General features: G+C 39.7%; 1 protein-coding gene across 1 annotated transcript; it reads right to left on the bottom strand.

Moving 5' to 3' along the window:
- Positions 1-405: 405 nt before the first annotated feature.
- On the bottom strand, positions 406-2,828 carry GJB7 (gap junction protein beta 7). The gene is made up of 2 exons (XM_007195923.1): positions 2,767-2,828; positions 406-1,829 (listed from the first exon to the last, which is right to left on the bottom strand). The coding sequence occupies exon 2, from the start codon at positions 1,800-1,802 to the stop codon at positions 996-998; it is 807 nt and encodes a 268-aa protein (XP_007195985.1). The 5' UTR covers positions 1,803-1,829; positions 2,767-2,828; the 3' UTR covers positions 406-995.
- Positions 2,829-22,529: the final 19,701 nt, after the last annotated feature.

The raw sequence follows: 22,529 nt of genomic DNA, 5'->3' as shown, positions 1-22,529 counted from the left end.
TGATTTTTTTTTTAAATAGGAAAGTAAAAGAAAGCCATAGTTTTCAAATCAAGTGATAATAAACATCTTTTTCTTTTTTTTTTTTTTACATTTTTTGAACCAATGTAACAGCATAGTACACATTTTACTATCTATTCTAGAAGGAGATGTACTAGCAAATCGTAGGCAAACTATGACATATTGTATAGTACATTGTGAATTCCTGATTGTAAAAAGGTCCAACATATGGAAATTTACAAAGTATTTCATTGTTCTGTGGTTAAAGATAAGTGTTCGGTAACTATCAGGTAGGCATATTCTTTTTCTGGGTCCTCCCCTTGCTCCCTACCAATGTGCTTCTCTCTGTGGGACCTGCCTTCCCTCGTGACTCTAGAATGACCCTTGCAAACGTCTACTAGTTCAGGCTTAAGTGGAATTATCTCCCAGTAACATTTGTATTTAAGTTGGAGACCAGTAAATGATGGCTTTCTTCCCTTTCCCCTAGTCCACTTATATCCAGGGACACCTAAACTGCAAAGCATCCTGGGCTCTGTGGAGTTTTCCCCAGGCTGAACCCTCTCACTGAATGTGCTTCTGTGTGCCCCTGGTTAGCTGCTACCCCACCCTCATCATAGTCTTTCTCTACAAAGTTTGAGTAGGGCTGAGTGGAGCGTTGGCTGCCACTTGGAACGATTGCCAGTGCCTCAATAGTTGCTTGGAGGCCATCACATTTGAAAGAAGTGTCACTTTTTATATTTTCCAGTTGATAGATCTAAGCACTTAGAAGAATGCTGTTAGTTGGCTTTCTTCAGACTAAGTTGCAATTAACTATTCAAACACAACTTATGTAGGGTTCTTGTGGATGAACCCTACCACCAAACAATGAGACCTCTGTCTAGTTTATACAACTGAGCACATATTGAAAATTTAAAAAATTCCTCCCAAGTGACATTAAGGCTGACACCCTTTGTTTTCCAAGGGAGCCTATGTCTACTTCAGAGGGATGCGGGTTTGCTTTAAGCCTCTTGTGTGCTACAGAGTACCTTTGTTTCCCCTCCCTGGGCTGTGCTCATGGCTGAGTCTAAATGGTGCTTCTGGAGCAAGGGAGGGGCCCCCATCTCACCATATTTAACATATCTGAGGTTGTGGCACTCACACACTGAGGACTTGAGTTTTTTAGAGTATTTTTGGAGACAGCACTTAATAAAACACTTGAGGAGCAAAAAACTCAGTTCAGTGAAATTCAACACAATGCACAGGCATGAGGTAATGACCAAGAAGAGGATGAAAATCGTTTTCTCTGTGGGTTTGGAGACGAAGCAGTCCACAGTGTTGGGACAAGGCTTCAAATCACACTGCATAAAGTAGGGAACACTAAAGCCACCATAGAGCTTGTAAAATAAAACCAGGAAGCCAATTTCAAAACCAGTTTTAACAATGAGGCTGATAAGGTAAGTGTACCACAGGCCCCCATCCATGGTGCCTGGGCTGACATAGAGTTTCTTCCTGTGCCTTTTCTCTCTACCCTCGCGATAGGCTACATGTAGAACCACCAGAAGTGAAGGCGTGGAGACCATGATCAGTTGTAAGGCCCAAAGTCTGACCTGGGAGATGGGGAAGAAGTAGTCAAAACACACATTTTCACAACCAGGCTGTCTAACGTTGCACTCAAACTCTTTCTGCTCATCTTTCCACACATGCTCTGCCGCCACCATGTAGACCAGCAAACGGAAGATGAACATGACAGCCAGCCAGATCCACCCGATCCCAGTAGAGTATTTATTTACTCCACTCAGGAGGTCTCTGAGGAACATCCAACTCATGACTTAGGTTCAAAAGAAGGCAATATTCTGCAAAAGAAAACAGTTTCATCATGATTCATTTACTTCTATTCCATTGATCACTTCTACTGTCTTACTTGTAGATTATGGAATTATGGAAGATAAACTTGACTTTTTGCATCATTACAACCCTGGATGTTCAGGGCTCTCTAAGAATCCCATAGGATATGCTCGCTTTCATACAAGGAGATGACACGGCTGGTCCACAGGACGTAAATGAGCCCATGCCCAGTTTAATTTGGAATTTGGTTTGTCATCCCACACACACTAGCCCATTCCGAAACAAATCCTTCTACTTTATTGCTTCTCTCTAAGGATGGTTGGGCTCTGTGGCTGATCTAGAAAGAATTAGATATGAATCCCAAGGTGACCTTGGTACCTTGAGATATCCCTCACATGCCAGCTTCTCTTTTTTTTTTAATGTTCTTTTCTTATTGAAGTATAGTAGATTTACAATATTGTGTTAGTTTCAGGTGTACAGCAAAATGATTCCGATATATATTTATTTCAGGTTATTTTCCATTATAGGTTATTACAAGATACTGACTATAGTTCCCTGTGTTCTACAGTAAATCCTTGTTGCTAATCTATTTTATATATGGTTGTGTGTGTTTGTTAATCTCAAACCCCTAATTTATCCCTTCCCACCCTTTTCCTTTTTGGTAACCATAAGTTTGTTTTCTATGCCTGTGAGTCTATTTCTGTGTATTAATTTTTGGATTCCACACATTGAAGTTGTAGTCTCTACTCACTTTCTCTAATTTGTCAGTGCCCATCCCTAATCCTTAAAGGTTATTCCCTGTCCCTACCGCCTCCTGTGTCCCATGTCTCATCCCAGCTGCTTGCCTACAATTTGATAGTGAGAAGTGAGCCTCTCCACTATGAACTCCCTCAAACTCATGCTCCCTCATCCCTCCAGATCTACTTACATCGGTGCCCAACTTACCTTCTTTACCCAGTTTGGAGGGAGAGGGTTGGTCTCTTCTCACCTCAAAATGATCATTCCAGCTCTAATCCCATTCTTGATCTACCCATTTCCCCTGCTCTGAATTCTGTATCTTCACCCTCTACTGCCCCCTTCCTCTCAGTGTATAAACGTGCTGAAGTGTTGTCCATTTTTCGTGGGGGATTCTTCATAGCTTCTCTTTCTGGCAACCTCTATCTTTATCCCTTATTTCTACTTCCTCAACTATTATTTACTCATCAACTCACTGAGTCTAGTTTTTCTTCTCAGCATTGCACTTAACTTCAACTACCTCTCAATTACCAAGTGTTCTGGACACTTCGAATCTCCTTTAATTTTCCTGTGGCGTTTGTTACCGTTGCCTGTACTTGTGTTTTTGAAACTCTTTCAGCCTTGATTTCCATACCATTCTCCCCACTCTTTCTGTTATTCTGATCCTCTTGATTGTACCATCTTAGTTGTCTTTGCCCAGCCCTGAACAGCTCTGTCCTCTGCTCCTTTCTCCCTGCATATGCTCTCCCTGCAAAACCTCATGCATTCCTACAGATTCGACTACTGCTTTCAGGTTCTTGTTTCCCAAATCTTAGGCTCCTCCCCAGACTTCCAGATCTCACTGCCTCCTGGCTATTATCTGAATATCCTACAGGCATCTCAAACTTGATATGTCTGTAGTTCAGTGTATTATCTGCTCTGTCCTTTGATTTCCTTATGTGGTTAAACAGCATCACTAACACCCAAGCACCCAGGTCAGAAATCTTATATTCATCCTAGATGCCTCTCTCACGACCATTTTAAAATTGCTCATCAAGTTCTTCTGATTCCTCCTAAATATCTCTCAAATTCACTTCCAAGTCACTGCTGAGCTCTCTCTCACCCATACAGCCCTCCCACTGCTTTCTACATCCGGTCTCAGCATCTCCTCCATTCCCCTCCTAGTACACCCTCAATGCTGCTCAATTCTCTTGCGCCCCTCTCCGTCTCTTTTGCTCTTTACCCTACAAAAGCGGATAGGAAGCTAGGGAGCCTTCTTTTTCATCTCAGCGACATTGTCTTTCTCGCACTCTCGGCTCCCATTTTGTCATATAACTGAACTCCATGGGCTGGGCAGTGATTTTTGTTCGTTGAGCCTACAGTGTGTTCAGCCTTCTCTGTTTAGTGTTCTTTTTTTTTTTTTTTTTTTTTGTTTTTTGTTTTTTTTTTTTTTGTTTAGTGTTCTTTTGAGTTGGTCTCTCACAACCAGCCTGGAAAGTGGGGGTTTTGTTGGTTTGTTTATGGTGGCGGTTGTGTTGTTCTTTCAGATGAGAAAGCAGACTCTGAAAAATAAAGCCACTTCCCAAGGTCACAAAAATAAGAGGCAAAGCAGGGTTCAAATCCAATTTTCGTTACTCTAAAACAGAGTTTCTCAACAGCGGCACCATTGACATTTTGGGCTGGATAATTCTTTGTTCCAGCAGCTGTCCTGTGCATTGTAGGCAGTTTAGCAGCATCCCTGGCTTCTCCCAGCTAGATGTCAGTAGCACCACCTCCCGCCCTATTTGTGACAACCGGAAATGTCTCCGGACAATTCCAAATGTACACTGGGGAGATGTAGCAAAATCTCTCCAGTTGAAACCATTGCTCTTAACTCTCTAGTGCAATCAGAAGATGTGGACTGGAGCCCCAGGTCTGCCGCTAAGATACTTCATGATTTCTCAGGTGAAAACCTTGCCATTTCAGGCCGTATCTGCTATTACAAAGATGGATTACTTCTTGCCTTCTCTATAGACTCTGCCAAAGGAGCATCATGGAAATGATGATGTGAGGGGAACCAGGGGGTAAAGAAAATGGGGATATTGTGATAGTAGCATTCCTGCCAGAGCACATCACATGATCTCGTCCAGAGGGAACATTATGTAACAAGCCCACATGCTAGAACCCTGAGGAGGTGCATGAAGGTTAAGAGGTATTTTCAGAGACAACAAAGACACATGTACACAATGCCCTATTCAGCAGGGAATAAATACTTCAATGTCCTTGGTTTTCAGAACACAAACAAAATTGTATTAAATAAAAAGGATTCTCAAATCCACCTGAAAGGTAAACGTCTCCATGAATTATTAAAACAAAGCCCCAAAGATTAAAAAGGGGACAAAAGGGTCTTATGTTTCTCTATGACGTGTGTCATTGGGCATTTGTCTGTATTACTCAGGAGGATGTTTATGTAATGTTGCAAAATATTTAAAAGTACCCTGTTGGACATTTCAGAGAACGGATAAAGGTAAGAGATTTTCTTTTCTTTCAAAAAGAAAAGTAGTAAGAAAGTGACTGGTCAGTCAGCTCTACCCACCACCAGAGCCTCCCATCAAGCCTCTTAGATAGCCTCAACCACCAGAGGGCAGACAACAGAAGCAAGAAAAACTACAATCCTGCAGCCTGTGGTCCAAAAACCACAGTTACAGAAAGACAGAGAAGATGAAAAGGCAGAGGGCTATGTACCAGATGAAGGAACAAGAAAAAACCCCAGAAAAACAACTAAATGAAGTGGAGATAGGCAACCTTCCAGAAAAAGAATTCAGAATAATGATAGTGAAGATGATCCAGGACCTCGGAATAAGAGTGGAGGCAAAGATTGAGAAGATGCAAGAAATGATTAACAAAGACCTAGAAGAATTAAAGAACAAACAAACAGAGATGACCAATACAATAACTGAAATGAAAACTACACTAGAAGGAATCAATAGCAGAATAACTGAGGCAGAAGAACGGATAAGTGACCTGGAAGACAGAATGGTGGAATTCACTGCTGCAGAACAGACTAAAGAAAAAAGAATGAAAAGAAATGAAGACAGCCTAAGAGACCTCTGGGACAACATTAAACGCAACAACATTCGCATTATAGGGGTCCCAGAAGGAGAAGAGAGAGAGAAAGGACCAGAGAAAATATTTGAAGAGATTATAGTCGAAAACTTCCCTAACATGGGAAAGGAAATAGCCACCCAAGTCCAGGAAGCGCAGAGAGTCCCATACAGAATAAACCCAAGGAGAAACACGCCGAGACACATAGTAATCAAAGTGGCAAAAATTAAAGACAAAGAAAAATTACTGAAAGCAGCAAGGGAAAAACGACAAATAACATACAAGGGAACTCCCATAAGGTTAACAGCTGATTTCTCAGCAGAAACTCTGCAAGCCAGAAGGGAGTGGCATGATATACTTAAAGTGATGAAAGGGAAGAACCTACAACCAAGATTACTCTACCCGGCAAGGATCTCATTCAGATTCGATGGAGAAATCAAAAGCTTTACAGACAAGCAAAAGCTAAGAGAATTCAGCACCACCAAACCAGCTCTACAACAAATGCTAAAGGAACTTCTCTAAGTGGGAAACACAAGAGAAGAAAAGGACCTACAAAAACAAACCCAAAACAATTAAGAAAATGGTCATAGGAACATACATATCGATAATTACCTTAAATGTGAATGGATTAAATGCCCCAACCAAAAGACATAGACTGGCTGAATGGATACAAAAACAAGACCCATATATATGCTGTCTACAAGAGACCCACTTCAGACCTAGGGACACATACAGACTGAAAGTGAGGGGATGGAAAAAGATATTCCATGCAAATGGAAATCAAAAGAAAGCTGGAGTAGCTATACTCATATCAGATAAAATAGACTTTAAAATAAAGAATGTTACAAGAGACAAGGAAGGACACTACATAATGATCCAGGGATCAATCCAAGAAGAAGATATAACAATTATAAATATATATGCACCCAACATAGGAGCACCTCAATACATAAGGCAACTGCTAACAGCTATAAAAGAGGAAATCGACAGTAACACAATAATAGTGGGGGACTTTAACACTTCACTTACACCAATGGACAGATCATCCAAAATGAAAATAAATAAGGAAACACAAGCTTTAAATGACACAATAGACCAGATAGATTTAATTGATATATATAGGACATTCCATCCAAAAACGGCAGATTACACGTTCTTCTCAAGTGCGCATGGAACATTCTCCAGGATAGATCACATCTTGGGTCACAAATCAAGCCTCAGTAAATTTAAGAAAATTGAAATCATATCAAGCATCTTTTCTGACCACAACGCTATGAGATTAGAAATGAATTACAGGGAAAAAAACGTAAAAAAGACAAACACATGGAGGCTAAACAATACGTTACTAAATAACCAAGAGATCACTGAAGAAATCAAACAGGAAATAAAAAAATACCTAGAGACAAATGACAATGAAAACACGACGACCCAAAACCTATGGGATGCAGCAAAAGCGGTTCTAAGAGGGAAGTTTATAGCTATACAAGCCTACCTAAAGAAACAAGAAAAATCTCAAGTAAACAATCTAACCTTACACCTAAAGAAACTAGAGAAAGAAGAACAAACAAAACCCAAAGTTAGCAGAAGGAAAGAAATCATAAAGATCAGAGCAGAAATAAATGAAATAGAAACAAAGAAAACAATAGCAAAGATCAATAAAACTAAAAGTTGGTTCTTTGAGAAGATAAACAAAATTGATAAGCCATTAGCCAGACTCATCAAGAAAAAGAGGGAGAGGACTCAAATCAATAAAATCAGAAACGAAAAAGGAGAAGTTACAACAGACACCGCAGAAATACAAAACATCCTAAGAGACTACTACAAGCAACTTTATGCCAATAAAATGGACAACCTGGAAGAAATGGACAAATTCTTAGAAAGGTATAACCTTCCAAGACTGAATCAGGAAGAAACAGAAAATATCAACAGACCAATCACAAGTAATGAAATTGAAACTGTGATTAAAAATCTTCCAACAAACAAAAGTCCAGGACCAGATGGCTTCACAGGGGAATTCTATCAAACATTTAGAGAAGAGCTAACACCCATCCTTCTCAAACTCTTCCAAAAAATTGCAGAGGAAGGAACTCTCCCAAACTCATTCTATGAGGCCACCATCATCCTGATACCAAAACCAGACAAAGACACTACAAAAAAAGAAAATTACAGACCAATATCACTGATGAATATAGATGCAAAAATCCTCAACAAAATACTAGCAAACAGAATCCAACAACACATTAAAAGGATCATACACCACGATCAAGTGGGATTTATCCCAGGGATGCAAGGATTCTTCAATATACGCAAATCAATCAATGTGATACACCATATTAACAAATTGAAGAAGAAAAACCATATGATCATCTCAATAGATGCAGAAAAAGCTTTTGACAAAATTCAACACCCATTTCTGATAAAAACTCTCCAGAAAGTGGGCATAGAGGGAACCTACCTCAACATAATAAAGGCCATATATGACAAACCCACAGCAAACATCATTCTCAATGGTGAAAAACTGAAAGCATTTCCTCTAAGATCAGGAACGAGACAAGGATGTCCACTCTCACCACTATTATTCAACATAGTTCTGGAAGTCCTAGCCACGGCAATCAGAGAAGAAAAAGAAATAAAAGGAATACAAATTGGAAAAGAAGAAGTAAAACTGTCACTGTTTGCGGATGACATGATACTATACATAGAGAATCCTAAAACTGCCACCAGAAAACTGCTAGAGCTAATTAATGAATATGGTAAAGTTGCAGGTTACAAAATTAATGCACAGAAATCTCTTGCATTCCTATACACTAATGATGAAAAATCTGAAAGAGAAATTATGGAAACACTCCCATTTACCATTGCAACAAAAAAAATAAAATACCTAGGAATAAACCTACCTAGGGAGACAAAAGACCTGTATGCAGAAAACTATAAGACACTGATGAAAGAAATTAAAGATGATACAAATAGATGGAGAGATATACCATGTTCTTGGATTGGAAGAATCAACATTGTGAAAATGAGTATACTACCCAAAGCAATCTACAGATTCAATGCAATCCCTATCAAATTACCAATGGCATTTTTTATGGAGCTAGAACAAATCATCTTAAAATTTGTATGGAGACACAAAAGACCCCGAATAGCCAAAGCAGTCTTGAGGCAAAAAAATGGAGCTGGAGGAATCAGACTCCCTGACTTCAGACTATACTACAAAGCTACAGTAATCAAGACAATATGGTACTGGCACAAAAACAGAAACATAGATCAATGGAACAAGATAGAAAGCCCAGAGATTAACCCACGCACCTATGGTCAACTAATCTATGAAAAAGGAGGCAAAGATATACAATGGAGAAAAGACAGTCTCTTCAATAAGTGGTGCTGGGAAAACTGGACAGCTACATGTAAAAGAATGAAATTAGAATACTCCCTAACACCATACACAAAAATAAACTCAAAATGGATTAGAGACCTAAATATAAGACTGGACACTATAAAACTCTTAGAGGAAAACATAGGAAGAACACTCTTTGACATAAATCACAGCAAGATCTTTTTTGATCCACCTCCTAGAGTAATGGAAATAAAAACAAAAATAAACAAGTGGGACCTAATGAAACTGCAAAGCTTTTGCACAGCAAAGGAAACCATAAACAAGACAAAAAGACAACCCTCAGAATGGGAGAAAATATTTGCAAATGAATCAACGGACAAAGGATTAATCTCCAAAATATATAAACAGCTCATTCAGCTCAATATCAAAGAAACAAACACCCCAATCCAAAAATGGGCAGAAGACCTAAATAGACATTTCTCCAAAGAAGACATACAGACGGCCACGAAGCACATGAAAAGATGCTCAACATCACTAATTATTAGAGAAATGCAAATCAAAACTACAATGAGGTATCACCTCACTCCTGTTAGAATGGGCATCATCAGAAAATCTACAAACAACAAATGCTGGAGAGGGTGTGGAGAAAAGGGAACCCTCTTGCACTGTTGGTGGGAATGTAAATTGATACAGCCACTATGGAGAACAATATGGAGGTTCCTTAAAAAACTAAAAATAGAATTACCATATGACCCAGCAATCCCACTACTGGGCATATACCCAGAGAAAACCGTAATTCAAAAGGACACATGCACCCTAATGTTCATTGCAGCACTATTTACAATAGCCAGGTCATGGAAGCAACCTAAATGCCCATCAACAGACGAATGGATAAAGAAGTTGTGGTACATATATACAATGGAATATTACTCAGCCATAAAAAGGAACGAAATTGAGTCATTTGTTGAGACGTGGATGGATCTAGAGACTGTCATACAGAGTGAAGTAAGTCAGAAAGAGAAAAACAAATATCGTATATTAATGCATGTATGTGGAACCTAGAAAAATGGTACAGATGAGCCAGATTGCAGGGCAGAAGTTGAGACACAGATGTAGAGAATGGACATATGGACACCAAGGGGGGAAAACTGCGGTGAGGTGGGGATGGTGGTGTGCTGAATTGGGCGATTGGGATTGACATGTATACACTGATGTGTATAAAACTGATGCCTAATAAGAACCTGCAGTATAAAAAAACAAACAAAACAACTAATACTAAACTTTCATTGGGTTATTTGTATGGAAATATGTTAATATAAATGTTTCAGACATTACATGAAATTTCTAAAAATGTTATATTTGTATTTGTATGGAAATATGTATGGAAATATGTTAATATAAATGTTTCAGACATTACATGAAATTTCTAAAAATCTTATATTTGTATTTGTATGGAAATATGTATGGAAATATGTTAATATAAATGTTTCAGACATTACATGAAATTTCTAAAAATCTTATATTTGTATTTGTATGGAAATATGTATGGAAATATGTTAATATAAATGTTTCAGACATTACATGAAATTTCTAAAAATCTTATATTTGTATTTGTATGGAAATATGTATGGAAATATGTTAATATAAATGTTTCAGACATTACATGAAATTTCTAAAAATCTTATATTTGTATTTGTATGGAAATATGTATGGAAATATGTTAATATAAATGTTTCAGACATTACAGGAAACGTCTAAAAATCTTATATGTTCTGGTATAATGTTATAAGTAATAATCCTAGTTATTACTTTAAAATGTATATCTCAGAAATAACTAATTTTCTTGTCAACTGCATTATTATGAACTTTCATCAAATCTTTAACCATGGTCATTTTTAAGTCTTTTGTCATTTACAGACAGTTCTGGGTGTACTCTGATGATTTTGCAAATATGTTCCTATAAAAGAGTTTCATCTTCAAGAAATTCATGGAAAAGACTCTGACAAGTACAGGTTTCTGGTAACTGACTGTACTGCTGAACTGAATGAATAAGCATTTTCAGAACTCTAATGAAAAACTGATGAACTCATAAAAGTGCTAACAAAAGATCAAGATGAAAAAAAAAAAGAAATTAATTACATGGGACTGAGTGAACTGATGAGGATGAGTATAATTTTTGTGACTTTCTGTCTGAATTAAAAAAAAAAAATCCCAAAAAAAAAAAAAAAAAAAAAAAAAAAAAAAAAAAAGAAAGTGACTGGTGTTTGAATAGGATCAGAAGACTGACACCATCAAATGTGTCAGGACTATGAATTTCATCTGACTAATGTCCATCCTATTTTGAAGTTCTCTGCTGATGGAAAGGCAATGGCTTTTCTCAGGAGGGAGGGGTGTTCTAACATGAGTTCACTTTTAACAGGGGTGGTTTACCATAGCGGATAAGAGCCTGAACGCAGTGTTGGACTCCTTGGGTTCAAGTCCAAGTTCATCTGTGATAATAATAGTACCTACCTCATGGGGCTCAAAACAGAGACTGACACACGGTAGGTGCTCAGTAAGCATTATCATTATAATTTTTAGTTTTTCCATTAAAAACCTTTTCTTGGTGTCAAAGTGAAGTCTTTCCAATTGCAAGGTAAGTATATATACATATATACATATGTATATATATATATATATACATATGTATATATGTATATATATTTTTTCTCCAGCTCTGTTCCTATGAAGGATAATAGTTAGGAATCTCCCAGTAATAGCCCTTTAAGCATTTGAAAGCAGTGAAGTCATCAGCTCAACATTTTTATCTCTTAATAATGTAGATTGTCTCCTTATTTTTAAAAAGGGTCTTTAATTTATCCCTTTTATTAAATTACTAAGGATTACTCCCAATTTTTAAAGAGTTTCCATTTACCATGTCTAATGTACAAATTATCCTATGACTCTCTCCTTTCTCTTAAGAAGCAACAGTTAACTGCATAGGAATTTAGTTTGGAAAACATAAATATTTTCAGAAAGTAAAATATTCAATATTCCAATATCAGGAATAATTTTGGAAATTGGAAATTTCCCCCAAACATTTGATCTAAATTAATTTTGTCTGTTATGTATTACAGACAAAATAAGTTGAACAGAGTTCTGTGGAATATAAGTGAAGTGTGTATTGGGAAATAATGTGCATGTGTACGTTTCTCTAGGGGGAGTGGATTTAAAGAGGCTGGGGAGAAAGGTTGGAACTTATATTCTGGAGGGCTTTGAACACATTTTTTTTTTTAACATCTTTATTGGAGTATAATTGCTTTACAATGGGGTGTTAGTTTCTGCTTTATAACAAAGTGAATCAGTTATACATATACATATGTTCCCATATCTCCTCCCTCTTGCGTCTCCCTCCCACCCTCCCTATCCCACCCCTCTAGGTGGTCGCAAAGCACCGAGCTGATCTCCCTGTGCTATGCAGCTGCTTCCCACTAGCTATCTATTTTACATTTGGTAGTGTATATATGTCCATGCCACTCTCTCACTTCATCCCAGCTTACCCTTCTCCCTCCCTGTGTCCTCAAGTCCATTCTCTACATCTGCATCTTTATTCCTATCCTGCCCCTAGGTTCTTCAGAACCACTTTTTTTTTAGATTCCATATATATGTGTTAGCATACGGTATTTGTTTTTCTCTTTCTGACTTACTTCACTCTGTATGGCAGACTCTAGGTCCATCCACCTCACTACAAATAACTCAGTTTCGTTTCTTTTTATGGCTGAGTAATATTACATTGTATATATATTTGCCTCATCTTCTTTATCCATTCATCTGTCAATGGACACTTAGGTTGATTCCATGTCCTGGCCATTGTAAATAGAGCTGCAATGAACGTTTTGGTACATGACTCTTTTTGAATTATAGTTTTCTCAGGGTATATGCCCAGTAGCGGGATTGCTGGGTCGTATGGTAGTTCTATTTTTAGTTTTTTAAGGAATCTCCATACTGTTCTCCATAGTGGCTGTATCAATTTACATTCCCACCAACAGTGCAAGAGGGTTCCCTTTTCTCCACACCCTCTCCAGCCTTTATTGTTTGTAGATTTTTTGATGATGGCCATTCTGACTGGTGTGAGGTTATACCTCATTGTAGCCCTGATTTGCATTTCTCTAATGATTAGTGATGTTGAACACATTTTAAAGAAGTTTATTCTTTGTTCTGTGAAAAAAAAAATGGAAGTGAGAAGAAGGTGCTGGGACAATCAGATTTCCACATGCAAAAGAATGAAGTTGGATCCCTTCCTCACGCCATTAAAAAAAGTTAACTCAAAATGGATCAATGACAAAAATATAAGAGCAAAACCCATAAAACTCAAAATCCTCCACCAGCTATTCTAAGGTTCTACTAACTGATTAAGAGAAATTAAGAATAGTATCACAGGCCTCCATAAAACATGACGTCCTGGAGTGAGAGCACTGTCAGGCTAAATTAAGTAACTCAGAATTTGGAGACAAATCCTCCTTTGAGTGTGAAATGAGTAAAAGACATCATGGGATGTTATTTATAGAAGAAACCCACCCCAGAGAGATCATCTGTTCTGTATTCCTGGGATAACCTGGAAAAATACTAGAAAGTTGGTAGATATGTAGATTTAAGGGTGTAAGATTATGCAAGACTTCGAACATCAAGAAGAGAATTGGAGGGCTTCCCTGGTGGCGCAGTGGTTAAGAATCCACCTGACAATGCAAGGGACACAGGTTCGAGGCCTGGTCCGGGAAGATCCCACATGCCGCGGAGCAACTAAGCCCGTGCGCCACAACTACTGAGCCTGTGCTCTAGAGCCCGTGAGCCGCAACTACTGAGCCCACGCACCACAACTACTGAAGCCCACATGCCTAGAGCCCATGCTCCACAACAAGAGAAGCCACTGCAACGAGAAGCCCGCACGCTGCAATGAAGAGTAGTTCCCGCTTGCTGCAACTAGAGAAAGCCCGTGCGCAGCATCGAAGACCTAATGCAGACAAAAATAAATAAATTTTTTAAAAAAAGGAAGAGAATTGGAAACTTTTTCCAATCATAGCAACCAGAAGGTACCTGAGTAAAGTGGGTAGTAAATGAAGAAACAGAGAGAAGACAACCAACCATGTGGTCCTGTGAGTGGCATCAAGAAATGGCAGCAAAGGTTCCCAAAAAGTAGAGGTCTGCGTGAAAGGTAGGTGAACAGAAATGACCTAAAATGACATGGACCTGCTAAGAGTCTACACAGTTCTCTGGGTAGGGAGAACACAGTAATGTGCAGACACCACTCTCTCTTCTGCAACTGAGGATCCTGGGTTTTCTGGGACAACCCCTATTGCAAACATGCTGAGCTATTGTCAGAACTAGTGAGAACATGTGCAAGTCTTAGGTTTAAAAAAATGAGTCCCAGCAACCAGCTGGTAGGACAAGGATAGCTAATGAGCGAGAAGTTGCTGGCATGGCAAAGGCTCAAGAGGTGCTTTATAAATCAGGCTTCCTGGGGCTTGGTTAACATGGATGAGTCCCTTAGGGATGACTCCACTCGGGGTGAACTAACTATACACCTGAGCTTCTGAGCCTTTGGGCCTGAGCACCAGCCCGCCCATTCTTCTCTTATTGCAGGATGAGCCTTTGCCATGCCAGCAAGTTCTCGCCACACAGGAGGTTTCACTTCTTGTGTGGTTCAGGCATCAGGAAGCAAGTGCCCTCTCTGGGCTCTGAATGGGCACAAACACTGTCCAAGAAACCCTGGCACTGCCAGGAGTTGGGGACCTGCTCTGTCGTTACCAAGGAGTGCGGTTTTGAAACTTGCATTAGAGGGGCACCAGATATCGGATGCCACACACACCACTGGTGACAAGCCCTGAAAAAGCCATCAGCCTCCATACCCAGCTTCTTTCGCTTCTCAGTAATAATAATACCTTGGATATTATTATCCCTGGATAGTGCTTGACCGTTTCCAAAACATCTCACAGCCTCTCATCTGACCCCCACCCCATCTTCTGTAGTAGGCAGTGTGTGGTAGGACCCTTAATGCAGTGATGAAGAAACCAAAACTCAGGGAAGTGGCTTGTCCACAACGCGCAATAATCAGTAGAAAATCCAGCAGCAGAAGCCAGGTCCTGCAGGATGGGTCTCCAGCTCCCCCTGGAGCTGATTTCTGTCCAGCCTTGCACACAAATCATTTAACCCCCAAAGAAAACAGTTTCCTCTCAAGGACCTCTTTCCATCTCTGAGGCCCATAGAACGTGCTGACACGTGTGAACACTTTAACCCCTTGTTCGATTTTAAGGCATTTTCATTTTTAGAGATGGCCTATTTGGGAAATGCCAAAAGCAGAAAGTTTCTCAACCCAGGACCTGTGGCCCCTGAAGTGCTGTTGTTAGAGTCTCAAGGGTCTATGAGAAGAGTTTGTGTGTGTGCTTTCGGTCTAGGATCTTCAAACAGGCAAACAAAAGCACCGCTGAATGACCAGCTCATAACAAGGGCTGCCCCAGGATTTCAGCGCTCATATTTACGTGTTTGGCAAACTACACAGCCTTCAGGCCAAATCCAGCCCACCACCTGTTTTGTAAATAAAGTTTTTTGGGACACAGCCATGCCCATTCATTTACTATTGTCTTTGGGCGGCTTTTATGCCAAAACAGCAGAGTTGAGTAGTTGCAATAGAGATAAAACTGCTCTCAAAGCCTAAAATATTAACTATCAGGCCTTCTGTAGAAAATGTTTATTGACCTCTGAGAGATAAATCATGTTTAAAAGCATCTTGGAACCAAGTTGCAGAACTTTAATCACCTAGGCCTGTGAGCAGCAGCACAGGATGGGTTGTGCTCAGGAAAAAGCCACATGAAGCCACAGGGAGAGCCGCGGGAACCAAGGTTCTGGTGGCTGGAACGGGGACCGTTGGTGGAAGAAGCAGCCAGGACCAGCCCAGCGCGTCAAGCAGGCCCATCACAAGGGCTCTGCCGTCAGAATCTCATTCTCGCCATGAGTAGCGATTTCATTTCAGCAAAACGACATCTTTTGTCTGCTAAACTTTAATTAGTTTAAATTTAATTTATTGGTTTCGCAACGTTTGGTTTCTCTTTTGTAAATATAGCCCCATAAAAGCCGTAGGTCTAAAGATTAGCCTGTAGATGTAAAATTATTTTACGCCTAATTTTATGTTTTATACATATCAATAACAGTATAGTAAAACTTGAATTGTCAATACTGTGGGTCCACAAGCAGTGCTGAGTAGAACAGTACCCACCCAGGCTGACACGTGTCCATATGCACCACGTGCCTGGGCTTTCATTTTCCCGTGTGAATAAAGGCGTTGCCATTTTCAGAGGACCCCCCTCTCAGGAACAGTGCAAAGGTTGTCCTCAGGCCACACAGAAAAGGCCACTGAAAGGTCCTGGGCTGTGCCTCTGTGCTCCCGTCACCTCACTTACATCAGTCCACACCCTGTGCTCAGGCCAGGCTTCTGCCCTGGTCACAGGCTCCCGAAGCCCTTGTCACCCACACGTTCCAAACGGGCAACTTTACTTAGCGGCAGCACATCCAGAAAGGGCATCTGTGATGCGGCAAAAAAACTGAAGAGCAGTATGTCTAGGTTTGTCATAATTAGGATCCCTTCCCTGAGGGAAACTTTTGGGAAAGAGGTAACGACCACCCAATTACAAGAAATGGCATTTCCCAGTAAATAAACAAATCCTACCATAAGAGAAATAAGCTTAACTTACCTCTTGACACAGATGTGAAGATTAAAAAGAAATCCAGTCCGCTGCTCATTCCATTTAAAAAACCATGAGTTGATTATATCATTTCCCTGAGAGGGAACTGGTGTTTTAAGCTGAGGAAAATGGAGTCCAGTGGTTTCCAAGGTAGCGTAAGCGGAACAGGTGTAACCTGATCATTTGTTTTGGCTCATAACTTCGATGCGAATTCTTATGTCTCTGCTGTTTAAAATATATGTTAAAAGAGAACTGAAACTGAAAAACCAATTCAAAGCCACTGACGTACACACAGTTCATTGAACATGCCTTTTTATAAAACATTGTCATTATCTAAGCAAAGAAGCTGGGACAATGAGGGAGGGTGTTTCATCTCTTTAAATGATTTCCCAAGGTTATTTATCAAAAGCCATCTACGGGGGAAAACTAGGCAAAAGAACAATTTAAGTCAATCTAGCTTTGATGAGCTTATTTTAACTTCACTTCATGGGTCATAATCTTAGAAATCCAGAAAGTAAAAAGCATAGTAAAAATCACTTTTCTAAACCCAGGAAGCATTGATAACAGACATTTTCTATGTATATCACAAACAGAAAGAAAAAGTACTTTATCTTTTTATGGAGCCATTTCTAGGCATGAGTTTAGCTAAAATTAAAGACGTGCAGAAATGAAAATGAAACCCTTTTTCTCTTGGAATAAGAATAACTTAGAATTTTACAGTTGGAAATGATATTAGATGTCATGAAATCGAATGCCTTCATTTTAGAAATGAGAAAACAGAACCACTGAGAGCAACCTGTTGCAGGTCTCAGAGCCAGTATATGAAGTGTAGAAAAGAGCTGGGCAGGAAACCCAAGCCCCAGACTTTTGCACTGTCATAGCCACCTCCACAGACCAGGTGGATTTCAGATCTCCCTTACTGCTCTTAACATTCATGACCTTTAAAATTATTCCATATATTCATATATTTAATCCAAAATTCAAAGAGGACTGCAGTTTATTTTGAAAAAACATTGATCTACATTATTAATTATCCTACTGGATAATTACTGGATAAACCTCTTCCATACCCAATAAAGCAAATCTTGTTTGATTTGGTTTTGTTTTAACAGAGAGATCCCAGGATCCTAGAATACTGACCCAGTTTCCAAAGAGTTGATATCACGATAAGATCCCAAAGCCTTATCTCTGGAATTGATCATCCCTTTTAGTTTCCATTCCTTTGTTTAGCACTTATCAAACTTCATCCGTGACCTTAAAACGTTACCTGATTGTACTGAGACAACTTCTGCCAGGAATAGTTGGACTGAGGTGGTTTGTTGTTAGCGCAACCTTCAGAGTGGCCTTACTGAATCCCCAAGCACTAATGATTCAGAAGATCCCAGCCTTCCAATAAGGTTAGCACTAACCCAAACAAAGGTAGCATTCGATGACCCAGTATGGCAGAGGTGTAGTTTTCTAGACGAAGGTCCCTGTCCTCAAGGATCATGTAGCATCTTGCACACAAGCTAGGGGAGGGAGAAATTGCTGGGCCTAGGGGGCTATCAGGAGAGGTTCTATAGAAGAAGAGGACGTGGGTTGTATCTTTGTGGAGCAAGAGGCAAGAACACGGGTGTGTCCTGGACACAGTGCCTCTGATGAACCTGACACCTTCTCAGTTATGCTCACGATGCTTTCAGTGTTTTTGACAAAGAGATTTCATTCTCCCCCCTCCATTTTTTGTTTGGAAGAAGCAAACATAATAAGGACTGCAAAAGGAGTGATGTGTTGTAGTAGAAATAACACCATCTTGAAGTCAGAAAGCTAAGGGTGGGGAGAGGTAATAGAAACCAGAGCTGGAAAGAGAATGGAATGAATGCTGCTTGTTCACCTTGTTCTCCTCTGCTTTCTCTTCACTGTGAGAATGTGTCCCTGCAGGACGTCAGCATGAGCAGAGCCCAGAACACGGAGGCAGTATAAGTCAGAGCCTTCAAATGTCCAGCGTGGCCCCCTGGATGAACCACACAGGGGTGGAGACTGCAGGAAAACCTGCTTGAGGATCGCTGTGTTAACAAAGACAACAGAGGTGTGTCGAATGCAGAGCCATATGAGAAGAACACAACCAAGGTCTAAGCGTTAACATCACAGCTGGCGACAGTGATGGACATATAAGCACTCCTGTGCATTAGGAACACTCACGCACAGAGTACTGTGCTCTGAACTTGACCTTTATTGTTAGCATAATGTCTCTTCCAAGGGAGGTCAGGAGTCTTTTCTCCTCACTTTAGACAGAGCTGGAGCACTGCGTTTTTTTCTGGCCTCCGTAAGACCTTTGACAAGCTCAAGTAGGTCTACAAGACAGTGACCAGGGTGGAGAGGGTGTCTCTAAACGAGTCTTGAAAATATGGATTGGAGGTATTTAGCCTGGAGAGGCAAGGTTCAAGGGAGTTACTTATCAGAATTTGTGTCAATTCTCTATTAAAATGTTTTTTTGCAACAGTACAGATCCCATAGACCGGAGTTCAGACAAACCAGGGTTGGAATCCCGGACCTGTTTTGTTTTTTTTTTTTAATTAATTAATTAATTAATTAAATTTTGGCTGTGTTGGGTCTTCGTTTCTGTGCGAGGGCTTTCTCTAGTTGTGGCAAGCGGGGGCCACTCTTCATCGTGGTGCGCGGGCCTCTCACTATCACGGCCTCTCTTGTTGCGGAGCACAGGCTCCAGACGCACAGGCTCAGTAGTTGTGGCTCACGGGCCTAGTTGCTCTGTGGCATGTGGGATCTTCCCAGACCAGGGCTCGAACCCGTGTCCCCTGCATTGGCAGGCAGATTCTCAACCACTGCACCACCAGGGAAGCCTCCGGACCTGTTTTTTACTTAACTTCATGAACTTGCTCAAGATGCTTGAGTTTTCTGAGCCTCAATTTCCTTATCTGCAAAATGGGAAAGGCATTCCCTTCTTTGGTTTTCTTATAATGCTTAAATGAAATAATAACTGCTCAATAAATAGTAGCAGTTGTTATCTTTGTCCACTGAGAGCAACGCTGACTTTGGGTTGTGAGATTTTCTGTAAAAACAAAATGGAACCAGACATGAGAGAAGTATGCATAGACTCAAAAAACAAAAAAAATTACCTTTTGCACTGGGCAGCAAAGCACATATGGGGAGAACTTGCCTCTGCATCTCAGAACAATTGCTTTCCAGTACAATTTGTGAACACAAGATACTTACATGAAGAAGTAGTACCCATCCCTTTTTTTTCTTTTTTAAAATTTTTATTGGAGTGTTGTTGACTTAAAATGTTGCATTAGTTTCTGCTGTACAGCAAAGTGAATCAGTTATACATATACATATATCCACTCTTTTTTAGATTCTTTTCCCATATAGGTCATTACAAAGTAATGAGTAGAGTTCCCTGTGCTATACAGTAGGTCTTTATTAGTTATCTATTTTATATATAATAGTGTGTATATGTCAATCACAATTCCCAATTTATGCCTCTCCTCTTCCCCCACTGTTAACCATAAGATTGTTTTCTACATCTGTAACTCTATTTCTGTTTTGTAAATAAGTTCATTTGTACCATTTTTTTTAGATTCCACATATAAGCAGTACCATACAATATTTGTCCTTCTCTGACTTACTTCACTCAGTATGACAATATCTAGGTCCATCCATGTTGCTGCAAATGGCATTATTTTGTTCTTTTTCATGGCTAATATCCCATTGTATATAGGTACCATATCTTCTTTATCCATTCCTCTGTTGATGGACATTTGGGTTGCTTCCATGTCCTGGCTATTGTAAATAGTGCTGCAATGAACACTGTGGTACATGTGTCTTTTTGAATTATGGTTTTCTCAGGGTATATGCCCAGTAGTGGGATTGCTGGGTCATATGGTAGTTCTATTTTTAGTTTTTTAAGGAACCTCCATACTGTTCTCCATAGTGGCTGTATCAATTTACATTCCCACCAACAATGCAAGAGGGTTCCCTTTTCTGCACACCCTCTCCAGCATTTATTGTTTGTAGATTTTTTGATGATGGCCGTTCTGACTGGTGTGAGGTGATACCTCATTGTAGTTTTGATTTGCATCTCTCTAATAATTAGTAATATTGAGCATCTTTTCATATGCTTTTTGGCCATTTGTATTTCTTCTTTGGAGAAATGTTTATTTAGATCTTCTGCCCATTTTTTGATTGGGTTGTTTGTTTTTTTGTTATTGAGCTGCATGAGCTGTTTATAGTTTAGAAATTAATCCCTTGTCAGTCATTTTGTTTGCAAACATTTTCTCCCATTCTGTCGGTTGTCTTTTCATTTTGTTTATGGTTTCCTTTGCTGGGTAAAAGCATTTGAGTTTAATTAGGTCCCATTTGTTTATTTTTGTTTCTATTTTCATTACTTTAGGAGGTGGGTCAAAAAAGATATTGCTGCGATTTATGTCAGAGAGTGTTCTGCCTATGTTTTCCTCTAAGAGTTTTATAGTATCTGGCCTTACATTTAGGTCTTTAATCCACTTTGAGTTTATTTTTGTGTATGGTGTTAGGGAGTGTTCTAATTTCGTTCTTTTTTTTTTTCTTTCTTTTTTTAAATCAAGTGCTTATTAGGAGGAAAATGGATACATGTAGAGAGACACACGGGCCCACTCAGGGAGAGAGTCACCTCTAATTTCATTCTTATAATGTGGGATGTTAGTTCCCTGACCAGGGATTGAACCTGCGCCCCCTGCAGTGGAAGCACAGAGTCTTAACCACTGGACCACCAGGGAAGTCACTACTCATCTCTCTAACATGGCAATTCTCAGTTATACCAGGAGCTCATGGGAGTTTTTAGCATCTAGAACAACTCCAGGAACACAATAAATATTTCTTATGTATTTATTTATTGGAGTATAGTTGATTTACAATATTGTGTTGGTTTCAGGTGTGCAGCACACTGATTCAGTTATACATACATATTTTTTTCAGATTCCTTTCCCTTATAGGTTATTACAAAATATTGAGTATAGCTCCCTGTGCTCTACAGTAGGTCCTTGTTGCTTATCTGTTTTACATATAGTAGTGTGTATATGTTAATCCCATACTCCTAATTTATCTGTCCCCTCCCTAAATATTTCTCAGTAATGGTTGATGGGAACAATATCAAGGGCTTCTGAGGTTTCACATTCTGGTGAGAATGAGCTGAAGGGCTCTGTGTCTTCAGTTGCTGCCTCTTGCCCTGGTACCATCGGTGATTCATCTAACTTCTGACCGATGTAGGGGAGGATCGAGGAAAAATGCTTCGTGGGTACAGAATAGCTGAGGCGTCAGAAGGGTCACATTTCTATACCTACAATGAGTTTCCAACATTTTTCAAAGGAAAATGTGAGCATCATTTCCTGATTGTAACCACTCCTAAATCAGCCCTTTCTGGACCCAGTGGCACGATGGGCTTGTCCCACATCAGGCGGCCATCAGCAGAGACACAGCTCCCGGCCCCATCTAGGCACCGCATCTCCCCTCAGGTCACTGAAAGCACTCGCATTTTCAATATTTGCACTGAAAGCATCAAATATTTTCTAAGCATTTTCCATGTCCAGGAAATGTTTGAGATCTTGTTTTTCCTAAGGAAAAGAAAGTCCCATATTCTCTGGCATCAGTCTAGCCACCAGGTTTTCAAAGCTTTCAGGGTTTGAGGGGGCTCTAAGTTAATCAAGGCATGTCCTCCAAACAAATATTACACTTGTATGCCAGATAAGCCTAGGTTTTCATCTCTCTTCCCTTATTATTTGAATTTTCTTTAAGAAAAACAATAATATGAATGGCTTTGTGTGCATGTAAACATTAATGCAGATGTTGGAGAATAAACAACAAATGTGTATCTTCTCCACCAATTTTTG

Source organism: Balaenoptera acutorostrata, chromosome 14, assembly GCF_949987535.1.
Source record: "Balaenoptera acutorostrata chromosome 14, mBalAcu1.1, whole genome shotgun sequence".
In the NCBI taxonomy this organism is placed as follows: Eukaryota; Metazoa; Chordata; class Mammalia; order Artiodactyla; family Balaenopteridae; genus Balaenoptera; species Balaenoptera acutorostrata.
The sequence above is the reverse complement of the archived record's forward strand: the minus strand, read 5'-3'. Positions and strand labels throughout refer to the sequence as shown.